Genomic DNA, 23,635 nt, shown 5'->3' with positions numbered 1-23,635 from the left:
AGATGGGAACAAGATTTTACTTGAATTTTTTTAACTCGACCCTGACAGAGATAAAGTTCAAGGCAAGTCCACATCTATGAAAGAAAATCTATGATCCAGCTGGCCTGAGGCTTCATGGCAACATGCTACACTACAGGAGACTATGGTTTGGGAGTAGCCTTGAGTCTTGTGCCAATCAGGCTGCTGGAGCTCAGGTTTGATAAGGGGGAGGGGCGAAGGCAGAGGAAGGAAGGTGACTGTAGTGATGCCAGCGTCTCCTACCAGCCACAGTCCTAAAACATAAAGGATAGTGTCAGACCTGTGACCAAGTTGCAGCAAGTGTGCTGGGAATTAAGCTCTCAAAAGTAGGATGAGATGACTCAAGGGGGGAAATGGCCCCTAGTACAACAGGACAGGGAGGTGGAAGCCACATTTGATTGTGGGGTAAAGGGGAAGAAAGAAAAAAAAAAAAAAAGATTACCTTCCTTTCGTAACGCTTGTTCTTTGAGATGCGTTGCTCATGTCCATTCCATTCTAGGTGTGCGCACACCCAAGTTCACAGTCTTCGGAGGCTTTTGCCGTAGCAGTATCCATAGGGTCAACTGTGGCGCCCTCTGGAGTGCCACGCTCATGTGTTGGTATATCAGGCACCACCGTCTACGCCCTCTCAGTTCCCTCTTGCCCGCAATTCTGACAAAAGGGTAAGAGGGCGGGTAATGGAATGGACCTGAACAACACATCTTGAAGAACAACAGCTACGAAAGGTGGCTAACCGTTTTTTCTTCTTTGGGTGCTTGCTCATGTTGATTCCGTTCTAGGTGACTCACAAGCAATATCCCTGGAGGTGGGCTAAGAGTTCACGGTTGTGTAGCCTGCAGCACTGCTCTGCCGAAGCCAGCATCATCTCAAGCTTGTTGGGGAAGCACGTACTGAGATGTGAACTTGAAGGTAGAGGCTCTGCAGATATCTGGAATGGGCACTTGGGCCAGGAAAGCCACCGCCGAGGCCTGCATTCTAGTTGAGTGTGTGGTGACAACTGCCAGTGAAGGCACTTTCGCCTGCTCATAGTAGAAACGGATGCAGGTGGTGATCCAAGATGAAATCCTCATACCTACCTGCTACCATGACGAACAACAGAGTTGACTTGCAAAATGGTTTGGTCCTGTTGATGTAGAAAGCTAGCGCTCTCCTGATGTCCGGGGAGTGCAAACTACGTTTCTCCTCAGACTTATAAGGCTTTAGAAAGAAGACGGCAAGAATATGTTCTGGCTCATATGAAACTGCAAAACCACCTTGAACCGGAAGCCAGCTGCGGTCGCAGCTGGACCTTGTCCTTGAAGGACACCGTATAAGGTGATTGCAAGGTGAATGCCCTAATCTTGGAAACCCTTCAGGCAGAAGTTATCACCACCAGGAATGACACTTTCCAGGAGAGCAGAAGACGAGAACAAAACAACTGTAGGCAGGTGCGGGAGGTCGTGAGTGGACAATCCCTCTCCCGGGAGATTACGTCCAACATGGCTCAGAAGTGGGACTCCAGAAGGAATGCTCTAGCCCACGTGGAGTCAAGAACCACCCCGATGAACTTTATCTGTTGCACTGGCACAAGGGTTGAGATCTTTTTTCATTCACTAGCAGGCCTAAGTCGTGGCATGTAGCTCGCACCAGATCGAAGCTGCTCTGCATGTGATCCTGTGATCTGCCCTGATGAGCCAATTGTTGGGATAAGGATAGACCTGGAACCCCCCAGGGTCTCCTAAGCAGCTCCTGGGGCCATGCATTTTGTAAAGACCCATAGGTCCAAGGATAGGCCAAAGAGGAGCGCCGTAAACTGGAAATAGCGCTGGCCCACAACGAAACGAAGGAACCGTCTGTGTCCTGGCAAGATAGAGAGATGGAAATAAGCCTCTCTCAAGTCCAGAGCAGCGTACCAGTCTCCCGGATCTAGGGAGGGAATGATGGAGTCCAGGGAAAGCCCGCAAAACTTTGACTTCTTGAGGTATTTGTTGAGCCATCACAGGTCCAAAATGGGATGTAGGCCCCCTTTTGCCTTTGGGATCAGGAAATAGGGGGAGTGGAAACCTTTCCCCCTCATTTCCTGAGGGATCTCCTCCACTATCCCCATTTGCAGTAGGTTGTTTACCTCCTGAACGAGAAGTTACTCATGAGAGGGGTCCCTGAAGGGCCCCAGTGAACTAGCCTGGGAGGGCCCGCCACCACCTCAGCCACAGAGGAAGAGGATGACTGGACTACCGGGGGAGAGCCCAGGGCATCTTCCCCCGCAGGGGAAGAATGTCTCGGGGTGGGCACCTGCTCCTCCACCACAGCGCCCATCAGCATGTTCTGCACCGAGTCCAGTGCTGCCGATGCCGACTGAGGTTTGTGCAATGTGGCAACCGAGGACTGGAGAGACAAGAGCATCGGTATAACGGCCATGCCCCCGGCGTTTCAAGAGGGCCACTGTATCAGCCACTGGCTCTGTTGCCAGGTCAGCATCGCCACAGTGGATGCACCTTCCAGAACCCAGTCATGTTGCTGTCCAGATGAGGGACTGAGCCCCCTTGCCATGCTGGAGAAGTCCTCTTCCTCCAGAGACGGAGGCTGAGTCTGGCAGCTAACCGTCGCCATGGGTAACCAGTGCCTGGAATAGTCAGACTGGTGCCGGGAATAGGGAAAGCAGCGCTGAGCTGGAGAGCGTCCCCAAGGCCTCGGTGATAGTGACTGGTGTGATGAAGACAACCAGTGCCGACTGTAAGATGACCAGCGTCTCTCTCTAGGCGAGCCCAGAATGCAATGTTGGTGACCTGGGATTTCCTCAGGCACTTCAAACAGCTGCTGTGCGGGTCACTAACAGGCATAGGCCTGTTGCAGTCAGAGCAGGGCTTAAACCTCAGAGACCAGGGCACGTTCTGCCTGGGGCAAAGTCCCCTCCAGGACCCTAACTGACTAACTAAACTACTATAAACAAACTATTTATAGCTAAAGCACAGAGAGGAGAAAAAAAAGCCCACTGACCACTTTCAAAGTAAGGGACAGAGGTGTTCCGACTGACCCCCACGGGTGGTAAGAAGGAACTGAGAAAGCGTAGGGCCGGCAGTGCTTGATATACTGACGTGTGAGCGCAGCACTCCAGAGGACGCCACCGCTGACCTTATAGATACCCCTAAGGCAAAAGTCTCTAATGACTGTGCCCATGGGGCACGCACACCAGAAATGGAATTGACATGAGCAAGCACTGGAAGAGGAGGAGGAATATCTGATATCACTAAATATAAGAGCCCTGCAAGAGTGAGCTCTTGGGAAAGAAAAGGGCACATCTTTTAATTTGTTTTCATTGTCTCCATGGAGTCTTTCCTTAATAGGTCTTGCTGTTCAGCACTGGGGGTTATAAAGGCTTTAGTAGTTTAAATCCATGGTGTAACACTTAGTGACTAGCAGTCATGTAATGAAATTCTCCAAACTGGCAAGCTACAGACATAAGAAGCAGATGCCCTTTGATGACAATAGCTTTGGCTTTTGTGCAATAATGCTGATACAATTAACTGTGTTTCCTTCTCTGAACCTTTTCCCCAACAATGAGGAAACATGCTCACTAATGGGGTTAAAAAATAATTTAACACAGAACCCGAAGGAAGCTGAGAGACAAATACCACAAGGTTTCCAAACTGACTTGTGGAGAAACTACTTACAATAGAAAGGAAGCAACATATAAACACCACTTATGTACTGTAAATCAAGGTTTTGGATGACAAATTGATTCAAAGGAAAATGACACTTTGGGCAGAAATCTGGAAAAGGATTACCTTTAAAATCTGGAACAGTTTTACAGTGAAATTGTGTCACAGAGGTTTTATTTTTGCAGTCAGGTGAAACCCCCTGAAAATGGGTTTGTGGACACTCTGATACCCTTGTAACTATCATATCCTTTGTGATAAACCTCTACCTGTGAAACTCCCATGTAATGATGAATAGCTCTAGATTATCCAGAAGTGCAGGCTTCCAAATCTTTTTCACTATCGGCTTCAAGAGAAGTAGAACACTGCTGGCGGCCCTGATCAAAATTTTAGAACTTTTTACTGCTTTAATACAAAGGAAGTTACCTGCATCCAAGATGCCCTGGGCCAGGATTGCTCCAAACTTGGCCATAACATCATCATGCTTATCATTAATGACTTTGGAATAGAGCTGTCTGAACTGGCTGACCTGTAAAAGGAGAAAGAAAACAGGAGGTTAAAATATTGATTCACACGAGTAACAGAAAAGCTAGCCAAAGAAAACAGGAAGTCTTTCCTCTGTAAGGATTCAATCACATTCAATCACACTAGAAAGAGGCAAGTCAAAGAACTAGGATTCTTTTATTTATCTTCAGAGGAGACAGGACATCTGATGGTAGCACCAGTTTCCCTTCATCTCCTGTTTCTGCGATAGGCCCTCCCAAACTATATCTATGCCCACCATCCCCAGGGACTGAAAAGGAACCATCAAAAAAACCTTCCACCATCCCAGACATGACTAGAAGGTGGTTTGAGCAGGCTTCTTTCCCCATAGTTCATTTTGCTGTTGGCAGTTCCCAAGTCCTCTTTCCAGGTACTCACTAAAGCTGCAGGCAAGTGGGCAGATATATCTGCTAAGGCAGTAAAGCTACTGTGGAGGCAGCCCGAAACAACAGCTGATCCGCAGTGAGATTTCCCTGTTTTAAATGCAGTTTTAAAACTCTGTCAAGAGTTGATGATCACTTCCTGCCATAACATACTTCCCAGTACCATTAAACATTTTCCCAGAGGGCCGCCTTCTCCAGAGAACAGTCCAGACCAATCAGTAACCTTGCCCCATTGATGAGCGTTCGAAAGAGATCCCCGTAACTCTGACGACACACAGTATTCATGCCTGCAAGTAAGCAAAAGGGCTGAGCAGCAAGCCATTCCTTGGAACGCCTTGAGCCTGCTCGTAAGACACACTGTGGCTGGAGCAGGTCAGGAGTTTTCCAGCAAAACCAGTTTTTCATAGAAAATGCCGGTTTGTTGAAACCAAAATGTTTTGAAAAAATTGTTTCAAGGAACTTCCTATAAACACAGGCAGCGTTCTGACAAAACCTGGCCTTGCTTTCTGCCAGCACACCTGGCCGGCTGCTGGGGAGCCTGGGCTTCCAGTACTCCTGGCTCTGAGGCAACCCTGCCATGAGGACTGCTCCAGGCCTGGAAATCCCAGGTCTTCCAGACTCCCTGCTCGGCACTACGAACCTGGAAAGCCTGGGGGCTCTCAGAGTTTCCAGGCTCCCTGCTTTGGGACAGGGCTGATGGGGAGCTGGGAGCCTGAGAGCTTGGAATTTTGGAAACAAAACAATGAGTATTTAAAATGACCTTTTTCAGATTTCCATTCTGTAGAGATCCTGAAATTTCTGTTTTTCTTCCTTTTGAAATGGAACAAGTTTCTCACAATATCCCATGTCATGGAAATTAAGACATTCAACAGCTCATCTTCCACCCACAGCTGCCTTCTTAGGTATTTTATAGCCAACAATTACTAGAACAAATTGTTAGTAAGACTTGGAACAAGGATTTCAGCTCAGGTGCGCCTGATTGGGGAAAAACGTACAATTGTAGTTTCTATGCAGTGTGTACAGGAGACCTCAAGCACTGGAACCGCACTAGTTCAGCTGGTGCCTCCTCGCTCCATCCCACAACGCACTGCTTCGTGTTTTGAAGTTATCAAATTTCCTTGCTCCCAGCAACAGTTCTTCAGAAGACCCATTATACATTAGTGAAACCATGGGCAGAATGTGTACTGGGCGGGAGGGCATCAAGACAGCTATGTGGATATACTGAATGGTGCAAGGACAAGAGTAATTGTTGCAATCAATATCTCTATTTCCTTGTCTAGTGAAGACCAGAATATGAAGTGCCACAAGTACGATTAGAAGTAAGGGGGTCCTGGCTCCTAGTAGTGAGTTCAGACTATTAGATTCTCCACTTGCATCCCATGAGAAAAAAAATATCCAAAGAAAGATTGTTCCACCAATAGAAAGACCATTAACAAGACTCAGACTTAATGATCACAATGGTCCCTTCTGACCTTAGTCTGAAAAGTCCTGAAGTGAACAAACCAGCAAACAGTGTTAGGAATTACATTTTATTAGACCAAGATTCAACAAGGTTGGAAGAAAACAATCATAGCGGGTGAGGATCAGGAGAGGACTGGAATCCAAGAGATACTTTACCATAAAATATTGCTAGACTTTATAGTAAAAATATTCACAGGAGGCTCAAAACACCATGTGAAACTGGAAACACCAGACTTCAGAGCTAAAAGGAATCAATCTTTTGTTCCAAACTGATGACAAATGATTTCTCCACTACACTTCACGGCGCAAATTCTGGACTAGAGATATTAAGAAGCTGTTGGGAAAAACTATAGTTAGAGAACTGTGGAATTATCCAGAGTTTCTTTCCAAACATGATACGATATCTCTCAACACTGCTGATTCACTGAGACTTACAAAGGAAATGGGATTCTATCCAAACAAATATTTGTTTTCTTTCAGTTACTGTTTCTGAAAGTCTACAGAAGCCCCAGCTACACTGGAACTAAATCCATGTTACCTGAGCTAATTTTAAAATTGGTTCAGGCCAGCTCATTTTAAAGTTTAGTCAGTGACGGTGGATGGGTCACGCTTTGGTTTGGAAACTGCCTTAGCCAGTGTAGTGTTCCATATAAAAAGGTTTTTCTCAGACAGAGAAAACGCACTGTGCTGTCTGAATCACAGCTGCCTTAAAGGAAAAGTGCACTGTACCCTGTCCTCTTTCCTTGCCCTTCTGACAATTAATTCCGGTTATAACACCAATCAGCTCCTATAGAAGTCACCGCACTTAATCTGGAGGAGGAGCTCTAGACCAGTGGCTCTTAAACTTTCCAGATGACTGTACCCCTTTCAGGAGTCTGATGTGTCTTGCATACCCCTGTCCCCGGCAAGTTTCACCTCACTTAAAAACTGCTTGCTTACAAATGGAGACATAAAAATACAAAAAGTGTCACAGCATACTATTACTGAAAAAATTTGCTTGCTTGCTCATTTTTACCATCTAATTATAAAATAAATCAATTGGAATATAAATATTGTACTTACATTTCAGTGTGTAGCATATACAGCAGTATAAACAAGTCTTTGTATGAAATTTTAGTTAGTACTGACTTCAGTAGCGCTTTTTATGTAGCCTGTTATAGAACTGGGTTGATATACCCAGGATTGATCTCTGCATACCCCAGGTGGTTCTAAACAAGGGGTCTGGGCAAGTTTCAAGGGGTCCACCAAGCAGGGCCAGCATTAGACTCACTTGGGCCCAAGGCAGAAAGCCAAAACCTCATTACATGGGGCTGAAGCCCGGCGCCCTGAGCACCACCACCCGGGGCTGACGCCAAAGCCTGAGCAATGTAGCTTTGCAGGGACCCCTGTGGCATGGGGCCCCAGGCAACTGCCCAGCTTGCTACCTCTTAACACCAGCCCTGGCTTTTATATGCAGAAAGCCAGTTATTGTGGCACAGATGGGCCGTAGAGATTTTATAGCATGCTGGGGGGCCTCAGAAAGAAAACGGTTGAGAACCCCTGCTCTAGACCATCATCCCAAGGACACACCCATTCGTATTAGTAACCACCATTTCTTCAACACACATGTAACAGCCATCACTACTTTTCTTTTGTTCTCAACACACATTATACTCGTAACTGACAGGGGCGGCTCTAGGTATTTTGCCACCCCAAGCATGGCAGGCAGGCTCCCTTCGGTGGCTTGCCTGTGGGAGGTCCCTGGTCCCGCGAATTTGGCGGCATGCCTGCGGGAGGCCCGCCGAAGCCATGGGACCAGCGGACTCTCTGCAGGCAAGCCGCCAAAGGCAACCTGCCAGCCGCCCTCGTGGCGACCAGCAGAGCGCCCCCAGTGGCTTGCTACCCCGGGCACGCACTTGGCATGCTGGTGCCTGGAGCCGCCCCTGGTAACCGAGGAGCAACAGATCAGCCATCTTTAAACAAAGGGCAATGTGGCTGAACAACAAAACATTTCTTAGGAAGGATAGAAGGTAGAGACTTCAGTAGGATGCAATTACTCTTGTTATTCACACTTTCCAAGAGAACAGCAAGTCAAGCCAAGTTCTTGTTAATAAGATTCTTCCTTGGCCAATTCCCCCTCATACTGAGAATTGTTTTTTTAAAAAAAACACAACATGAAAGGACGTAAGTTTCCTTAAGGCTGTGAATGCTAAAACAAGGAAGCAATTTAAAAATTTATATATACATTAAACACATACACACAATGTACTCTCAGTATTTAAGATAGCTTGGACCAAAAAAATCTCCTCTATTTTATGTTTTATTTATTTGTGTTATGCTATCATGAGTTTTATAAATGTAAAATCGTGTACTGGGGCTTAGAAATCTTTTTTTTTTTTTTTTTTAAATATAAATGCTTTGACTCACGTTTATTATGCCAGATCTCTTGTGCCCTGCAAAAAGACAGCCATTTGCATTTAGTGTAATATTTCTAATTGCTCCTCCTAGTCACAGGATCTGAGGTAGTGTGGGTCTTAACAGCTGTCTCCTTTGGAATCTAGCCTTGGTTTTCAATTATAAGAAATATGGCTTCAATGGCATTCAGTTCAACAAAGTGAACAAATGTTTTCAAAAGGAAGCAGCAAGCACTAGTTTTGGCCTCTTTCAGTGCTATCTCAAACATACAGGGACATATACAGAACTACAGAAAACAGAGCAGAACAGCACGTTGAAGAGACTAGTTTGAATATTAGATTGCCTCTCGTATGCACTATTGTCATCTCATTCCTGTGGCTCTGGGCCCTGTTTTCTGGGTTCAGATTATTTTTAAAAACTGACAGTTGCTATAAAGCTCTGCAAAATTGCTAGCCACATGGGCTGTAATCTGGAATTTACACAGTAATCAAATCTTCAGAGAAACAGACACTGCATGAAGCAAAGAGACATTCAGCAGAACTGCTAATGTTCACACTGGCGTCTGAAGTCTGACAGTGAAGTGCCTCTGTATACAGGCCAGAAAGGCCTGGTTTGGGAAATGAGAGGCAGATCTTGGGGCAGGGGCAGGAAGTTATTAGCTTCCGGCTGTGCATCAAAGCCCAGCCTTAGTCACAAACTATCTGTAGATGGTTTATGCTGCTGACACTCACACACATTAAATACACTTCTTTTAATGAACTAGAACATACGAATCAAATGTATTAACACCAAGCCTGAACCAAGAACCTGTGAGCAATGTCATCACAGGAGCAGTGCTGGTCCAGCAGGGTCAGCCATGGCATGAAGAGTGCAAGGAACCAAACTACAATAAAAGTCATCTTGCTGTCACTAACTTTATCAGGCCACTTATACCAGACCTCCATATGAAACAATATGGTCTGTGTGGAACAGAGCAGCTGTTAATTAATTAATGTCTAATAGCTAGAATGAAACTATTTCAGATCAAGCTGTTATGCTGTTCACTATCTGAAATGCAAGACATTGACTCCTGCAGTGGTAGTCACTCTGGGTAAATATTACCCCTGGAATTTACCCATGGCCAAATTATTTATCCAAGAGCTGATCTGACAGTTTACGTGCATGGTCATCTTCAGTAGTATTTGAGTTGAGGCACTTTTGCTGGCAGTTCCTAGATATGAACACGTGACAGCAGGACTCCATCAGGGTGTTTTCAGTCAGAGGTTCCCAGCTGTAGCTCTACAAGGTCAAGAGTTGGCAGACGGTTACAGAGCAGTGCAAGATACATCTGTCTGGTCAAGGACTGACCGATTCCTGCTGGTGAGGTTTCTCTCGGGATGGACTGGAGCAGTATAGTGAGGTAGGTAGGTGCTGGCTATTGAGGGCAATTTACATTAATCTGTTCCTTGTTTTCAATTCAAATCATGTTCTCAGATGTCACAATGAGCAGCACATGACAGTTAATAAATAATTTTTTTAAAGCCTTGTTTCTCACCCCTGTAGTATTTCTCGGCACTTTCAAGTTTTAAAGTATTTAGAAAAGTCTGCTCAAAATTTATTTCATGTTCTCCTGGAAGTAACCCAAAACATTTGAGCAGTGACTCATTTAATCTCTGGTACTAATATACAACAATTTACCATCTTGATCATTAAAAAAGGCCAAAACTATAGGCCATCATTTCACTGACAGCTAAACTATCAACAAGCAATATTGGAAATTCTGAGGAAATAACCCAGGCTCACATACCTGAGGACGCATGCTACGAACACAAGAACAACACACAGAACTCTGACATTTTGTTTGATGCAAGACTAGATGAAATGGTTCATTTGCAACTTTCTGGTAAATACATTTTTTTAAAATGCATGAAAATCAACTCCCCTCCTCCCCCCCGGCTTAATGATCATCATACATAATAAACAAACTTTGAAAGATTGTTTACTATGAAGAAGGGAGTGTTTAGTCATTGAGCAGCAGCAGCACAATTGAAGACAGCTGCAGCCAATTGGTGCAATGTGCACAAATCCCCCCCACAAAACCAACCAACCATTCAAAGTCAAGATTATTTAGGGAGCTGTGGCTCCAACCCACCTCAGAAGAGAGTAAGGCTTTGAAAATGGGGAGTAGATGGATCAATAAAAGTTTATTGCTTGAAGAGCTGAAGTTACTGTGTATATACACACCTTTCCCCTTTGAGTAGTGTCACTACAGATCCCACAGCTGGGGAGATTAATTAGTTGTTCTTGTACTTCCTTTCTTTACAGATTTGTTAATGCTAGTTAATTGTTCTCCAGCATTGGGAATCAGACCTAGCTGTCAAATCGAGAGGAACACTTCATAAAGCTACAAATAGAATACTAGGTACTGGAAATGCATCTCTCTGTAACTATTCATCAGACTTTCTAGGGAAGTTGCTTTAGGCCTGGTCTGCACTATGAGTTTGTTGACTTTAGCAGCGTTAAATCAAATTAACCCTGCACCCTTCCACACAAGGAAGCTATTTACTTTGGCATAAAGGGCTCTTAAAAATTGATTTCTGTACTCCTCCCTGACAAGGGGATTAGTGCTGAAATTGATATCACTGGTTCGAATTAGGGTTAGTGTGGACACAATTCGACAGTATTGGCCTCTGGGAGCTATCCCACAGTGCACCATTGTGACCGCTCTGGACAGAGTTTTCAACTCAGATGCACTGGCCAGGTGTACAGGAAAAGCCCCACGAACTTTTGAATCTCATTTCCTGTTTGGCCCGTCGAGCTCATCAGCACAAGTAACCATGCAATCCAAGTATCAGAGCGGTAGCTGTGTAAAGCATCAAAGTCTGTGGCCACCTTTCATAGACTAACAGAATTTTGGAGCATTTGAGCTTCTGGGTGATAACCAACTTTGGTTCAGATTGGCACGTTAGGGGGGAAATTTCGGGGCAGGTATATATATATGCAAGCAAGCTAGAGATAACGAAGTTAGTTCAATCGGCCCTGTTCTAGCAGTTGAGGTGTGAAAACCAAGTGAGGAGAAACTGGTTTTGTAGTTGGCAAGCCATTCACAGTCTTTGTTTAATCCTGAGCTGATGGTGTCAAATTTGCAGATGAATTGAAGCTCAGCAGTTTCTCTTTGAAGTCTGGTCCTGAAGTTTTTTTGCTGCTATAAGGTCTGCTATAGTGTGGCCAGGGAGGTTGAAGTGTTCTCCTACAGGTTTTTGTATATTGCCATTCCTAATATCTGATTTGTGTCCCTTTATCCTTTTCCATAGAGACTGTCCAGTTTGGCCGATGTACATAGCAGAGGGGCACTGCTGGCATATATTACATTGGTGGATGTGCAGGTGAATGAACCGATGATGGTGTGGCTGATCTGGTTAGGTCCTGTGATGGTGTAGCTGGTGTAGATATGTGGGAAGAGTTAGCATCGAGGTAGATTTGCCCACTCCAAATACATTCCCAACTGATCAGTAGCTGTCTGGCGTTGCAAGCTTCCACAGGGCTATTGCCACTCGCTTCTCAGCTGTGAGGGCTGCTCTCATCTTGGTATTCTGGTGCTTCAGGGCAAGGGAGAGCAAGTCACGAAGTTCGATGAAAGTGCCCTTACGCATGCGAAAGTTTCACAGCCACTGGGAATCGTCCCACTCGTGCAACACTATGCGGTCCCAACACTGTGCTTGTTTCCCAGGCCCAGAATTGGTGTTCCACAGCATGAACCTGCCCCATTAACACCATGATCTCCAAAGTGCCGGGGCCTGCACTTTGAGAGAATTCTGTGTCCATGTCCTCATCACTCTTGTCACCGCACTGCCATCGCCTCCTCCTTGCCTGGTTTTTCAAGTTCTGGTTCTGCATAAACTGCACGATAATGCACAACGTGTTTACAATGTTTATGACTGCTGCATTGAGAGGAGCAGGCTCCATACTTGCTGTGGTATGGCGTCTGCACTGAAAAATGGCGCGAAACGATTGTCTGCCGTTGCTCTGGGGAGAGGTGACTTATGACATGGCTTACAGGGAATTAAAATCAACAAAGGGGGTGGCTTTGCATTAAGGAAAAACACAAACAACTGTCACACAGAATGGCCCCCTCAAGGATTGAACTCAAAACCCTGGGTTTAGTAGGGCCATTGATTTCATGGAGGGAGGGTGGAGCAAACGAACACAAAACAAATCTGGTCTATTTCTTGTTTTGATCCACTCCATCTATCTCTTACATCTTAAGCTGGCAGCAGACAGTGCCGTGCGACTACTAGCCATCGTCATCTCCTGGGTGCTCAGCAGAAGATGCTGCATTACGACTGCTAGCCATCGTTGTCTATTAGGTGCTCACCAGGAGACGGTGCAGTGGAATTGCTAGCCATCATCTCCTCCTGGGTGCTTGGCAGAAGATGGGAATGACCTGGCTGAGTCACCCCCAAGTCTGACCAGGCACCCCTGACCAACCTCACCGAGGTCGGCTAAAAGAGCACCCAGGAGTACGATGATGACGGATACCAGTCATAATGCACCGTCTGCTGTCAAAAGGCAATGAGCTGCTGCTGCTGTGTAGCAATGCAGTCCCATGTCTGCCAGCACCCAGGAGACATACGGTGACGGTCAACTGAGAGGGCTCCATGCTTACCGTGTTATGGCGTCTGCACAGGTAACCCAGGAAAACAATTGTCTGCCGTTCCTTTCATGGAGGGAGGGAGGCAGGGAGGAAGAGCGGGGCCTGACGACATGCACCCACAACAATGTTTTTTGCCCCATCAAGCACTGGGATCTCAACCAAGAACTCCAATGGATGGGAGTGACTGCGGGAACTATGGGATAGCTACGGGATAGCTACCCACAGTGCAACGCTCCAGAAATCGACGCTAGCCTCGGCACTATGGAGGCACACCGCCGAATTAATGTGCTTAGTGTGGATTCATGCACTCGACTTAACACAATCTGTTGCCAAAATTTGAATTCTGTAAAATCGGAGTAATTCCATAGTGTAGACATATCCTTAGATAAGGTAAAGTATGCGTTTTAAGACTTTCAGACACAAGGACACCTGCAAAGTAGGTGATTATAATGCTTGTGTATGATGAAGAACCTTGATACCTTACAATGGTGACTGGTGCTTTGCAAATGCCCAATAGATAAAACAGCACAAAGTTTTATCCATCAGAAAATCCATGATCAGAGACGTTATGCCACTGCTTTCCATTCCCCTCAGACTTAAATTAAGTCTAATCTAGGCAATTTTCATATGGGCTTTGCCCTATCTAAATAAAAGCAAAGAGCATAACCTCTAAGCTATTCAACATAGCCTCTTCTGGTGCTAAGTGAAGTTTAGGGAAGAATATGTGGAGATTAATGGATTGGTTAAAATGGAAATCAGAAATCACTCTAGTCAGCTATTTAGGATGCTGCATAAAGCCACCTTTCCCTTATGGCTCTCTGTATAAAAGAGGGTTGGCCCTCAAGACTTGGATCTCACAGACTCTCCTGGCAGAGGTCATCACTGCACAGAACATGGATCTGAGGGATAGAGGATACAGAGAGCATCCTATCAAAGGTTCAAATGGCAATTTTATTAATGTCATGAGCATTAGGATTCAAGTCACAAAACGGCGGCAACTCACAAATAGGTGAAAATACATGTTTAGTGCTTTCAAAAATGTCTTCACAACAGAATGTGCAAACACTGAAGATCCCTCTATTAGAGGTTGGTAAGCAGATCTGATTGCCAAACGGTCCATAACAGGGGCCAGGGTAACAGTCCTGGATTGGAGAACCTGTGTCACAGAATAATGCTGTTGCAAGAGACCTGCAATGGGAAGTTTTTACTTTAAGCACAGGTTTTCCATGCTGGGGGATTTATTATTAATTATTACGCCTCCCCAGAAAGATTTTTATGACCATATATCTATGTTCAAGTCAGAGTTCAACAAAATCCCAGCATGGACTTCAAGGCTCAGAGATTTTGGATCTAGAGGAACAGCCCAGCACTGGTCCTCAGACAGATCTGGAAGCGCCAGTATTAGAACTGGAAGTTCTGGTAGCAGGGCTAGGAGTTGTCAGAATAAGATGCAATATGCCAGAGTTGGAGCTCTCGATTTCACCTGAACTCTGTCCTGTCTGATTCTGTGAAGATACCGAAGCAAACCCAAAGCAAATCAGATTTAACGTGTCAGACAGGTAGTGTTTCTCCCCCTTTGCTTTCCTAACCAGCCTTGCAGGTTATTAACGCATATAAAGAAGTTGTCACATATCTGTATTACAATGTTCTCATTGCATCTATGGTGTAAGTTGTGTTTCACAAAGTAAGCCATTCCTGCTGCCTTCCTGGTTAAGTGAGAAGGTAGGTTTCATGCAAGACAAACTGAGAAGTGGAGTTCTGTGCTGTGCTGGTATACAGCTAGTTTGGGTCTTTACACTTATATATAACAGTAAAGTTTAAAAAATCATCTTCTCCCAGTGAGAAGGAAAAATTCAAGTTTTGATTCCAAAGAAACCTTCTCAGTTTTGCACAATGTTTGCTACATAGTTTGGGACTTCCAGAGAAGTCCAACAAAGCCAAGATTTTATTTAAACTACTGAAGTCCACTTGCCAGAAGAATGCACACGATGCTCTCATAATTTATATTTCCATTAGGCGGCCTCCCCTCCCACTCAAAGAGGACTCTGTCCCATGCAGAGATAGAAACAGTGATCATCTAAGAGTTTGCTGTTGGGGTTATTAGAGACAGCTTTATGCATGTGTTTAGGTGATAGATTTGTTTCCTCCCCAAGAGATGGAATGGGTCATAAAACTAGCAGCACATCAAACATTAAAGGAGACAAACTATAAATTGTGCAGATATGGCTATATACTATAGCATTCTCAACCTCCAAAACAGAATTTAATCTAAACTCATGGGTAAGTGAAAAGGTGGGTTTCATGCAATGATACAACAAACAGAAGTGGGGCTCTGTAAAGTTCGGATACACAGCCCTAGAATTTTTGGTTTAAAAAAAAAAAATCTGATTTGCCCCATTCTACTAAGAGTGCAAAAAGATGATTGCTTTTGAGATATGTTGATGGCTTAAAACTTCAAGACTAACAAAATATTGTTTGTAAGCAGCAATGAGAGGGAGATAAGGGAAAAAATAATTTATAACAATCATTAAGTTCCAAACAAGAGGGGATAATTAACCAGTCAGATGCACTCATTTAACAAACAGGGCTTGTGGAGTAACCATGATGCCATTCAAGCAAGACTCTGCTTAGTAGTTGACAGCAACTACTTCCAGAACCATTCCTTCTCAAAGTTCATTTTACCCAGGGCTGCTGCTGGAAATGTATTTAATTGAAAATGGTTACCTACCCTACAGTAAATGGGGTTCTTTGAGAGGCTGTAATCAGTGTGGAACCTACTGTAAAGGCATATGACTGGAAGTTGTTTTTTTTAAATAGCGACGTTTGTTGGGGTGGGGCATGCACCCTGTGCTGCCTCATGCTCCCATATGAAAGCATAAAGGATGGAACGACCATGACCTTTCCCTCAATTCAAACCCACATTGCTGAGGACTGCAAAAGCAGGGACAGAAGGTGGGCTGTGGGATCTACACGGAGTACAATATCTCGAAGAACCACAGTTACTGCAAGTTAAGTAACCATTCTTTCCTCAAGTATGTGTCACCATGGATTTGACTGTAGGTGTCCTCCCTGGAGAGCCAGAGCAAGGAGTTTCAGCTGTGTCAAACAGTGACTGAAGTACTGCTCTCCCAAACTGGACATCTAACCAGGCTGCCATGTCAAGTGCATTATGTTGAACAAAAAAAGTAGGCTGCTCCACATGGCTGCCTTGGCGCTCTCAGAGACTGGCACATTTTTGAAACAGGTGGAAGATGCACTGGTAGAGTGTGCCTTGATTTCACAGGGAGAGACTCACCAGCCAAATAATAGCAGGTGGAAATGGTAAGTGGTTCACGCAGTGAGAGTCTCTGTAACAAGATAGCCTGACCTCTGGATGGCCATGATATGGCCACAGAGAAGCAGGGAGACAGCCTGAAAGTTTGTTGAACTAATAGACCAAAGCTTTGGAGATGTCAAAAGCCGCTTTCCTCCCAGTGAGCGCAGCTTCAGAAAGAAGACTGTTAAAATAATCAGTTGGCTTAGGTGGAATCCTGAGACCACCTTAGTGTGGAACAGTAGGAATGTTATACAGTCCTCGACTCCAGGATGTACTTGTGAAGTTTCAGGTTGTCTCAAGACCATGCGCCTTGCATTTGCAGATGGGTCAGGTGGGTGTCCCAGCCTCTTCTTGATGCATCTGTGCTAAGAGTCATTGTTGTGAAGAGAACTGAGAATGGCAACTGAGAACGTTCTGCAGTGGCCCAGAGGGGAACCTACACCTGGCTATGCCCGAGGACTGGCGCAGAGTGCCCGTCCCTGTGTACCCTTAGGAGTCAGGTGAGGCCTGGAGGCCAGAGGTACAACCTCTGGGGAGGCAGGAAGTAGCCCAGGGCCTGCCACAGTGCTCCGGCTGCAAGGCCAAGTGTGGCTGAGTCAGTGTGTTGCAGCTGGATCCCTGCTAGGGCCCTGGGCTGGGATGCGGAGGAGTAGGGTGGGCCTCCATCCCCCTGCCCCCACCCTGGGGGGCCAACTGCTGCCTAGCACTGGGAAGCCCAGGAGCCCAGGACCCAGCCCGCTTTAAGACTGGATTATTTGCTGGCTGCCTGAGTGCCCAGGTAAAAGCCAGCCGCCTTGAGGCTGCTTGCTGCAGGTTGCCTGAACCTCCGGAAGCTCAGGCCCCAGCCTGCTTTAAGACTGTATTGTTGGCTGCCTGAACCACTTCAAGCCCAGGCCCCAGGATATCCATAGACTGTTTGCTGGCTGCCTGAACCCTGCCCAGGCAGGAGCCAGCCCCGAGACTGTTTTGTTATGGCCTGCCTGAGCCTCCTCAAGCCCAGGCCCCAGCCCACTTATAGACTCGGTTTAAGGGCCGGCAGCTTGAGTCACCCAGATCGGGCTAACACCTGACAGGGACTGTGTGTTGCCGAGCCCTATTGTGGGCTCTAGACTTTCCTGTGGACTCTGGTTCTGGCCAAACAAGATCAGACACAGTGGCCTCCCTCCTCTGGGGTGAGCGAGGGTCCACTACAAGGTGCCTATTACCCCCCACCCCAATCCTGATTTTTCACATTTGATACCTGGTCAGCCTAGCTACGAGTGAACTGAGGGTGGGTCACAGCTGCCCTGCCCTTATGTCCTAGGATACGGAGCACCCTGACAGACTCTGCTATTCAAAAAAAACTCTGGTCTTGAATGCACCCCTACAGTGGGACGGACGGACGGACACACACACGTTTTTCAGCTCTTAGACTTTATACAAGATCGTATATTGCTGGGCTGTCTCTTCCCAGATTAAAAAAAAAACCAACCCTAGGCCTGTCTCTCTCAGCTCCTTCCCATCCTTGAATTTCATTGGCCTTTAGGAGCAACCAACAACTTATATTTTCAGAAAGCTACTAGGAGAGTAGTTTTTCCATGCTGCAAGTTACCCTGGCTCTACAGTCTAGCAAAGCTAAAGCCAACATTCGCTTTCATTACCTCTGCACTTAAATCTACCTAATAGACCAACACCGCAACTCATCTTTCACTAGGATGCATGCTCTTCATAAATCAGACTTGTGAGATACTAAGGCAAAATTCAGCTGATTAATCATTCACCCATCAGATTAACTGTATATCCTATTATGAACCACACTGTCATTCATTCATAAGATCTATGCCTCTCTCTCTCAGTATATACAAGTCTACATGTAAATCTTTGGGCACACAAAAAAAGTAACATCATAGCTACTCAAATAGTAGTCACATTGGTTTATTACTAATCATATTCTAGCCTAAACTCTTACAGTCACAGCTGGTTGTGAAATTATTCCTACTTTCTCCCATGAAACATTTCAAGGTTTTTGTTTTTAAATGTAGTCAGAAGGGCTCTTACTGATACTGGCAGAAAAGTTTTAGAGTATGTCATATGTATCAAATCTCCATCTCTTATACACAAAGCGTCTGCATGTACTCACAACAATTAACAAAAGACCTTGTTTTTAGGATCTTGACAACTCAATTGAGTCCAACTCTGCAAACCCTAACTGAAACCCTACCCAAATGTCTGGTGTATGTTTAGCTGCTTGAATAGAAATGGAGGTGCTCTCACACGTTAACTATGAGTGCAGTATAAGAATCTAAACAAAATAAAATGCACCACAATAACCCAAGGGCTGGTGCCACCCTTTGAACTCTGATCTTTAACATCTGATCAAAAGAATCTCTCTTTAGACTGGTAAACCGTACTGAACAAGTTTTCCAAGGATAATACATTCTTAATTGACAATGTAACCCCAGTGCATCCGGCTAAACTACAGAGAATTCTTATTCCCATTACCCTGGAACCATAAAAATTAGAGATATGAAAAACTAGGACATCTAGTCCACCTCCCTGGCAATGCAGGATAGTTTCCCATAATACGCAAGACTTCCACTCATTTCCTTTAGTAGGCCATTCCACAATTTATTACATCTGTCAGGAAATGTTCCTTTAAATGTCATTCAGTGGTTCCATAAGGAGAAACCACTTAATCTTTCATGAAGGCCACCTCTGGTTGCACTCCTAGAATAGTTGTCTGATTAGCAGCAAGGGCTGCCGGGACCTTTGGCTGAACTTCTTCCTTGAAGAAGGGTGAAACCGATCCACTTTGGGTTTTGTTTATAAATTAGCTGATGATTTCAGGGAGCACTTGCTATTTTCAAGTGTCTTGGTCCTGCTTGCATCCCTTACTCCTCTGTAACAGGGTCAGGACTCACCATTGCTGGCACCTCTTGCAGGTTGCTCCGAGAATTAGCTCTTGTCAGCTGTGGAGCGCCCTATGTGTGTGGTGTCTCACCCGTTGTCTGCTCTGCTGGTTTAGGATCCGCGTTGTTCCCTGCTCAGCGGCGTCTGCTTCAGGACACTGCTCTCTGGCACAGCTCACTATTCCATTCTCACCCCATTTGGGGGGGTGGGGGTGGAGGGAATTAACAGAAGTCCTTCAGCTTGCACCTGCCCCAGTGGCCAACCACAACCCCAAAAAGTCTAGCCCCTCACCTCAGGGCAAGTTGCAGTCTGTCTCAGCCACACTCCTTTGTGGCCAGGTATAGTGCCGGGGGGAAAATGGGGGGACCCAGGCCCACATGCTACTCTGGATACCAACCCAGAGACCCTCTAGCAGCAGTCTCTCTGTGCCCTCCTTGTCTCCCCTCTTGTCCACCTATCTTCCCTAGGCCACTTCACTTTTGGCCCCGTGCACCTTCTCGACCCTTTTTAGCAGGGGCTGCAGCCTGGCAGGTAACTGGGCCAGAGCTCTCCTCTGCTCCCCTGAGCCTGCCCAGCACAGCTCTGTCCAATGTGCTACCTCTTTTCCTCAGGAGCCAGTCCTCCTCCCTTGCTAGTCAGGAAGAGACTGCCCTCTCCTTTGCTAGGCAGCCTTTATATAGGGCCCAGCCCCATCCTGACTGGCTCGCTACAGGCCTTTGCTGATTGGCTGCTGGTCTGTGCAGCCTCTCTGGCCAGTTCTGGCACTTTTTTTCATGGAGTGGGGCAGTCGTGCCACTACACCCTCTATTCATGGCCAATTAAATTACCATCTACATCTAAAGTATGTCACCGAAAATTCATAAATGTCGGCTTGTAAAATAAACTTCACTTTTTAAAAATATAATGGTCACATGGTGTCCCTGCTTGTTTTATAAACCACTCAACCCCAACTTTACGCTTCTCATCCTACATCTGCCTGGCCAACTGTGTTTTGTTAACCTTGGGAAGAGCATTTGGGTATGCACCTCTATAGTCTGAGTTTTCAGTCCCATTTTGGTAAAGTCGTCTTCCAATTTTCATTAACCCTAAAAAACATCTAATTTTGCAAGTTATTTCCCTGGCTGTACTTTTCTTTGGATACTCACTGAAGTCTTTTGCATAACACCACTCAAAACTTGATAGCATTACAATTGGACTCAGTAGGTAGTTCATATGCAGAATCTCTCTGAGGTAATTATCTAGCCCCTATCACCACAGTATCTGAGTGCTGCACAATCTCTAATCTATTTATCCTCACAATATTCTGTGAGGTAGGAAAGCATTATCATCCTCAGATGGGGAACTGAGGCACCCAGAGGCTATATGATTTGCCCAAGATCACACAAGAAGTCTATGGCAGAGCAGGTCTCTTAAGTCCCTGAGCTAGAACCCTGACCTCTAGCTCATTCTTCCACTAGAGTTAGAGATTGCTTTATCCTATCTAAACTTTTCCTTTCCTGAGTTTATTTCCATCGTAGAGAAACATTTACTTCATATTATTTGGTCTCAGAGGATATGGGGATTTGCTAGAACTTAATTTTTCCACTGAATAATCTAGCGAATTTTAACAGTGATATAAAGCACCTTCAGTCTCTTCCAAACGAATCTCAAGTGTTTTTTTGTAATCATGTTAGGACACTAGTGATGTCTACCAGCAAAATCTACACCAGGGGTAGGCAACCTATGGCACGTGTGCCAAAGGCGGCACAGGAGCTGATTTTCAGTGGCACTCACACTACCCGGGTCCTGGCCACCGGTCCAGGGGGCTCTGCATTTTAATTTAATTTTAAATGAAGCTTCTTAAACATTTTAAAAACCTTATTTACTTTACATACAACAATAGTTTAGTTATCTATTATAGACTTATAGAAAGAGACCTTCTAAAAACATTAGAATGTATGACTGGCACGCAAAACCTTAAATTAGAGTGAATAAATGAAGACTCGGCACATCATTTCCAAAAGGTTGCTGATCCCTGATCTACACAATCTCCAGCAGACTCACACAGAAATGCTTGAAAATATAAAAACACCCCTTGTCTTTGTGGAATTTCCCTTGGAACTAGTTAGTCTCCCTGACCCCACCGTTAAATGTGTGTTTCTTCCAGAAAAAGCTTTCTGCTTTCTCAGCAGCTAAGGGCAATTAATGAAAAAAATAAATAAATAAAAGGATGATTTTTTCAGAAGTTCAACTACACAGCAAAACAATGCCATTGAAAGTTACCATGCACAAGGCAGCGATGGTTTAGCAGTATACAGTATAACCAACAAAGGCCTGCTGCATCAGTATCTCTCTGGGCTGATCAAACGCAGGAGCTCCAAGTTGTCAGTGTCTGATTCTGCTAATGCAGAACTTTTTAGTCTACGCAGCAGTTTGCATAATATTACCTGTCGTATTCACAGGCAATCTAGTTTTAAAAACTAATAGTGCATATTAACCCATTTGCCTTCACAGTGAGAAAACTCGTTTTTGAAAAAAATGAGTTCACTCTTTTTCGCTGGCCTAAAAAGTTGCAGCAACTATTGTCCCAAGTGAAACTGAAGGACAAGCCACAGCAGAAGCAGAGCTACAACTATGCACATAACAGGACTTCCCCTGAGAGCAGGTACATCAAATGTTGCCCAGTACTAAATCGAACAAATAATACTTAACAAGAATCTCTTTAGTAAAGAAAAGAAAATATGTTCACACATGCTATGCATGTGTCCGCTAGCAATTCCAATCTCGCTTTCATCCCCTTATCCAGGGTTTCCAATTTTTTTGAGAAAATGTAGATTTACGTATACAACACCAACAGCTAAAACAGTGACAGTTTACCTGACCGGTGCCAGTCAGTGTCCATCTCCCATTTAAAAGTGCATGCTCTGTCGTGCCAGGAGTTTGCACTATTCTAAATTTTGCTCTTGCAATCATGAGCTCTTCGAGGCATAGACCCTCTCTTACTACGGGTACCTACAGGGCCTAGCACACTGATCCCTGAAATGTTACCACCACCGTAGGCCATTTCTCACCATACCAGCTGATGCATAACCCACCACTCACCTTTGGACAAGTGATCTCAGTCTGTTGAATCATTATAAGGGCAGATGCAATCAGAGCTCCTTGACGCACGTAGTTCACAGGATCATTTGTCATTGGCTCAAGCAAATTAATTGCTTCCTAAAAACCAAACACACAAATTAAGTTTACTACTTTTCAAACAGCAGGTTTCAGTCAGTCTAATGAAGGGTTATTGAATTAGGCCCATCAGCAAGGTGGCAATGAGGTGCTGTTTACTGTATTATTTATATTTTCCCATCACTCGGCAAATTTTTACAGAAATGTGCACTCACGCTAGTGGACTTCTGCTCAAAGCTAGAGGAGTTAGAGGAATTTGCTGAACAAAACAATGCCAGAATGACCAAAATCTGTATTTGTTGGAAGCAGAAATGTGAAAAGTATTTGGCAGGTTAGAATTATTGACAATAATGATCAAAATACCATACTTTGTACTTACATATCTTGCTCTCACCTCACTTATACACTGCTTCCCTTTCTAGTGAGCACAGAGGTAAGTAAATGTTACCTTCATTTTACCCAAGGCGTAACAGGCACAGAGATGTCAAATTATTTGCCAAAGGTTATACAGTGAGGCAACAGCAGAGCCAGTAATACAACATAGGTCTTCTAACTCCCAGTCCTGTGCTTTATCCACTAGACCACAAAGCTTTTAATTCTAAGAACATATCTCACATCTAATACAAGTAGTGCTATCTCCACAGATACACAGATTTGGTGGATCTATGTTTTGAAGACCAATATGCAGCTTCAGAACTTATTTGAGGTCAGAAAATTCTTTGACAGTTACTAGTGTAAAGCCAACATGACATACAATAGATGAGTCACTAAGCTCAAAAGCATGGATCAACAAGTATTTCAGCATTGCACGTGAATTACGTACAGAAACAAGAACTGTCCAGAAGAGAGAATCTATTGTATGTATGCTGCTTATGGATACCCAGCACTCTTGTTCCTTTCTGTAAAGTAGGTGTCAATTTGGTATGTTGGAAAACTGAGCGCCATATACACCTTTAATCTCTATCCACAGGAGCTCAGCCACTTTGTAAGTCATCCTTTAAAATACTCTTCTAATTGCTTACTAAAAACAGTTACTACAAATCAAAATTATATTTTCAAACAGAGCTCTTCAAGAGCAAGAGTAAAACTAAACAGAAAAAAAAAGTGTCATAACTACTCGTATGTCCACAGGTCTCATGGGATAGATCCCACAGAGGCATCTATGGGGCATTCTGCAATATTTTGGGGATGTCTTTCAGAAAGGAAT

At 44.8% G+C, this 23,635-nt stretch overlaps 1 protein-coding gene across 1 annotated transcript in view; it reads right to left on the bottom strand.

The window, feature by feature from the left end:
• Nucleotides 1–23,635, bottom strand: part of PSMD1 (proteasome 26S subunit, non-ATPase 1) — a 126,832-nt gene that overhangs the window by 19,053 nt on the left and 84,144 nt on the right. The window contains exons 18-19 of the mRNA XM_032777256.2: nucleotides 22,354–22,470; nucleotides 4,080–4,182 (exon numbers count right to left, since the gene is read on the bottom strand). Coding sequence (XP_032633147.1) covers nucleotides 4,080–4,182; nucleotides 22,354–22,470 — 220 coding nt within the window. The remainder of the gene's footprint in view (nucleotides 1–4,079; nucleotides 4,183–22,353; nucleotides 22,471–23,635) is intronic.

This window comes from Chelonoidis abingdonii, chromosome 8 (genome assembly GCF_003597395.2).
Source record: "Chelonoidis abingdonii isolate Lonesome George chromosome 8, CheloAbing_2.0, whole genome shotgun sequence".
Classification (NCBI taxonomy): Eukaryota; Metazoa; Chordata; order Testudines; family Testudinidae; genus Chelonoidis; species Chelonoidis abingdonii.
Note: the sequence above shows the minus strand (reverse complement) of the source record. Positions and strands in the feature narration are given on the sequence as shown.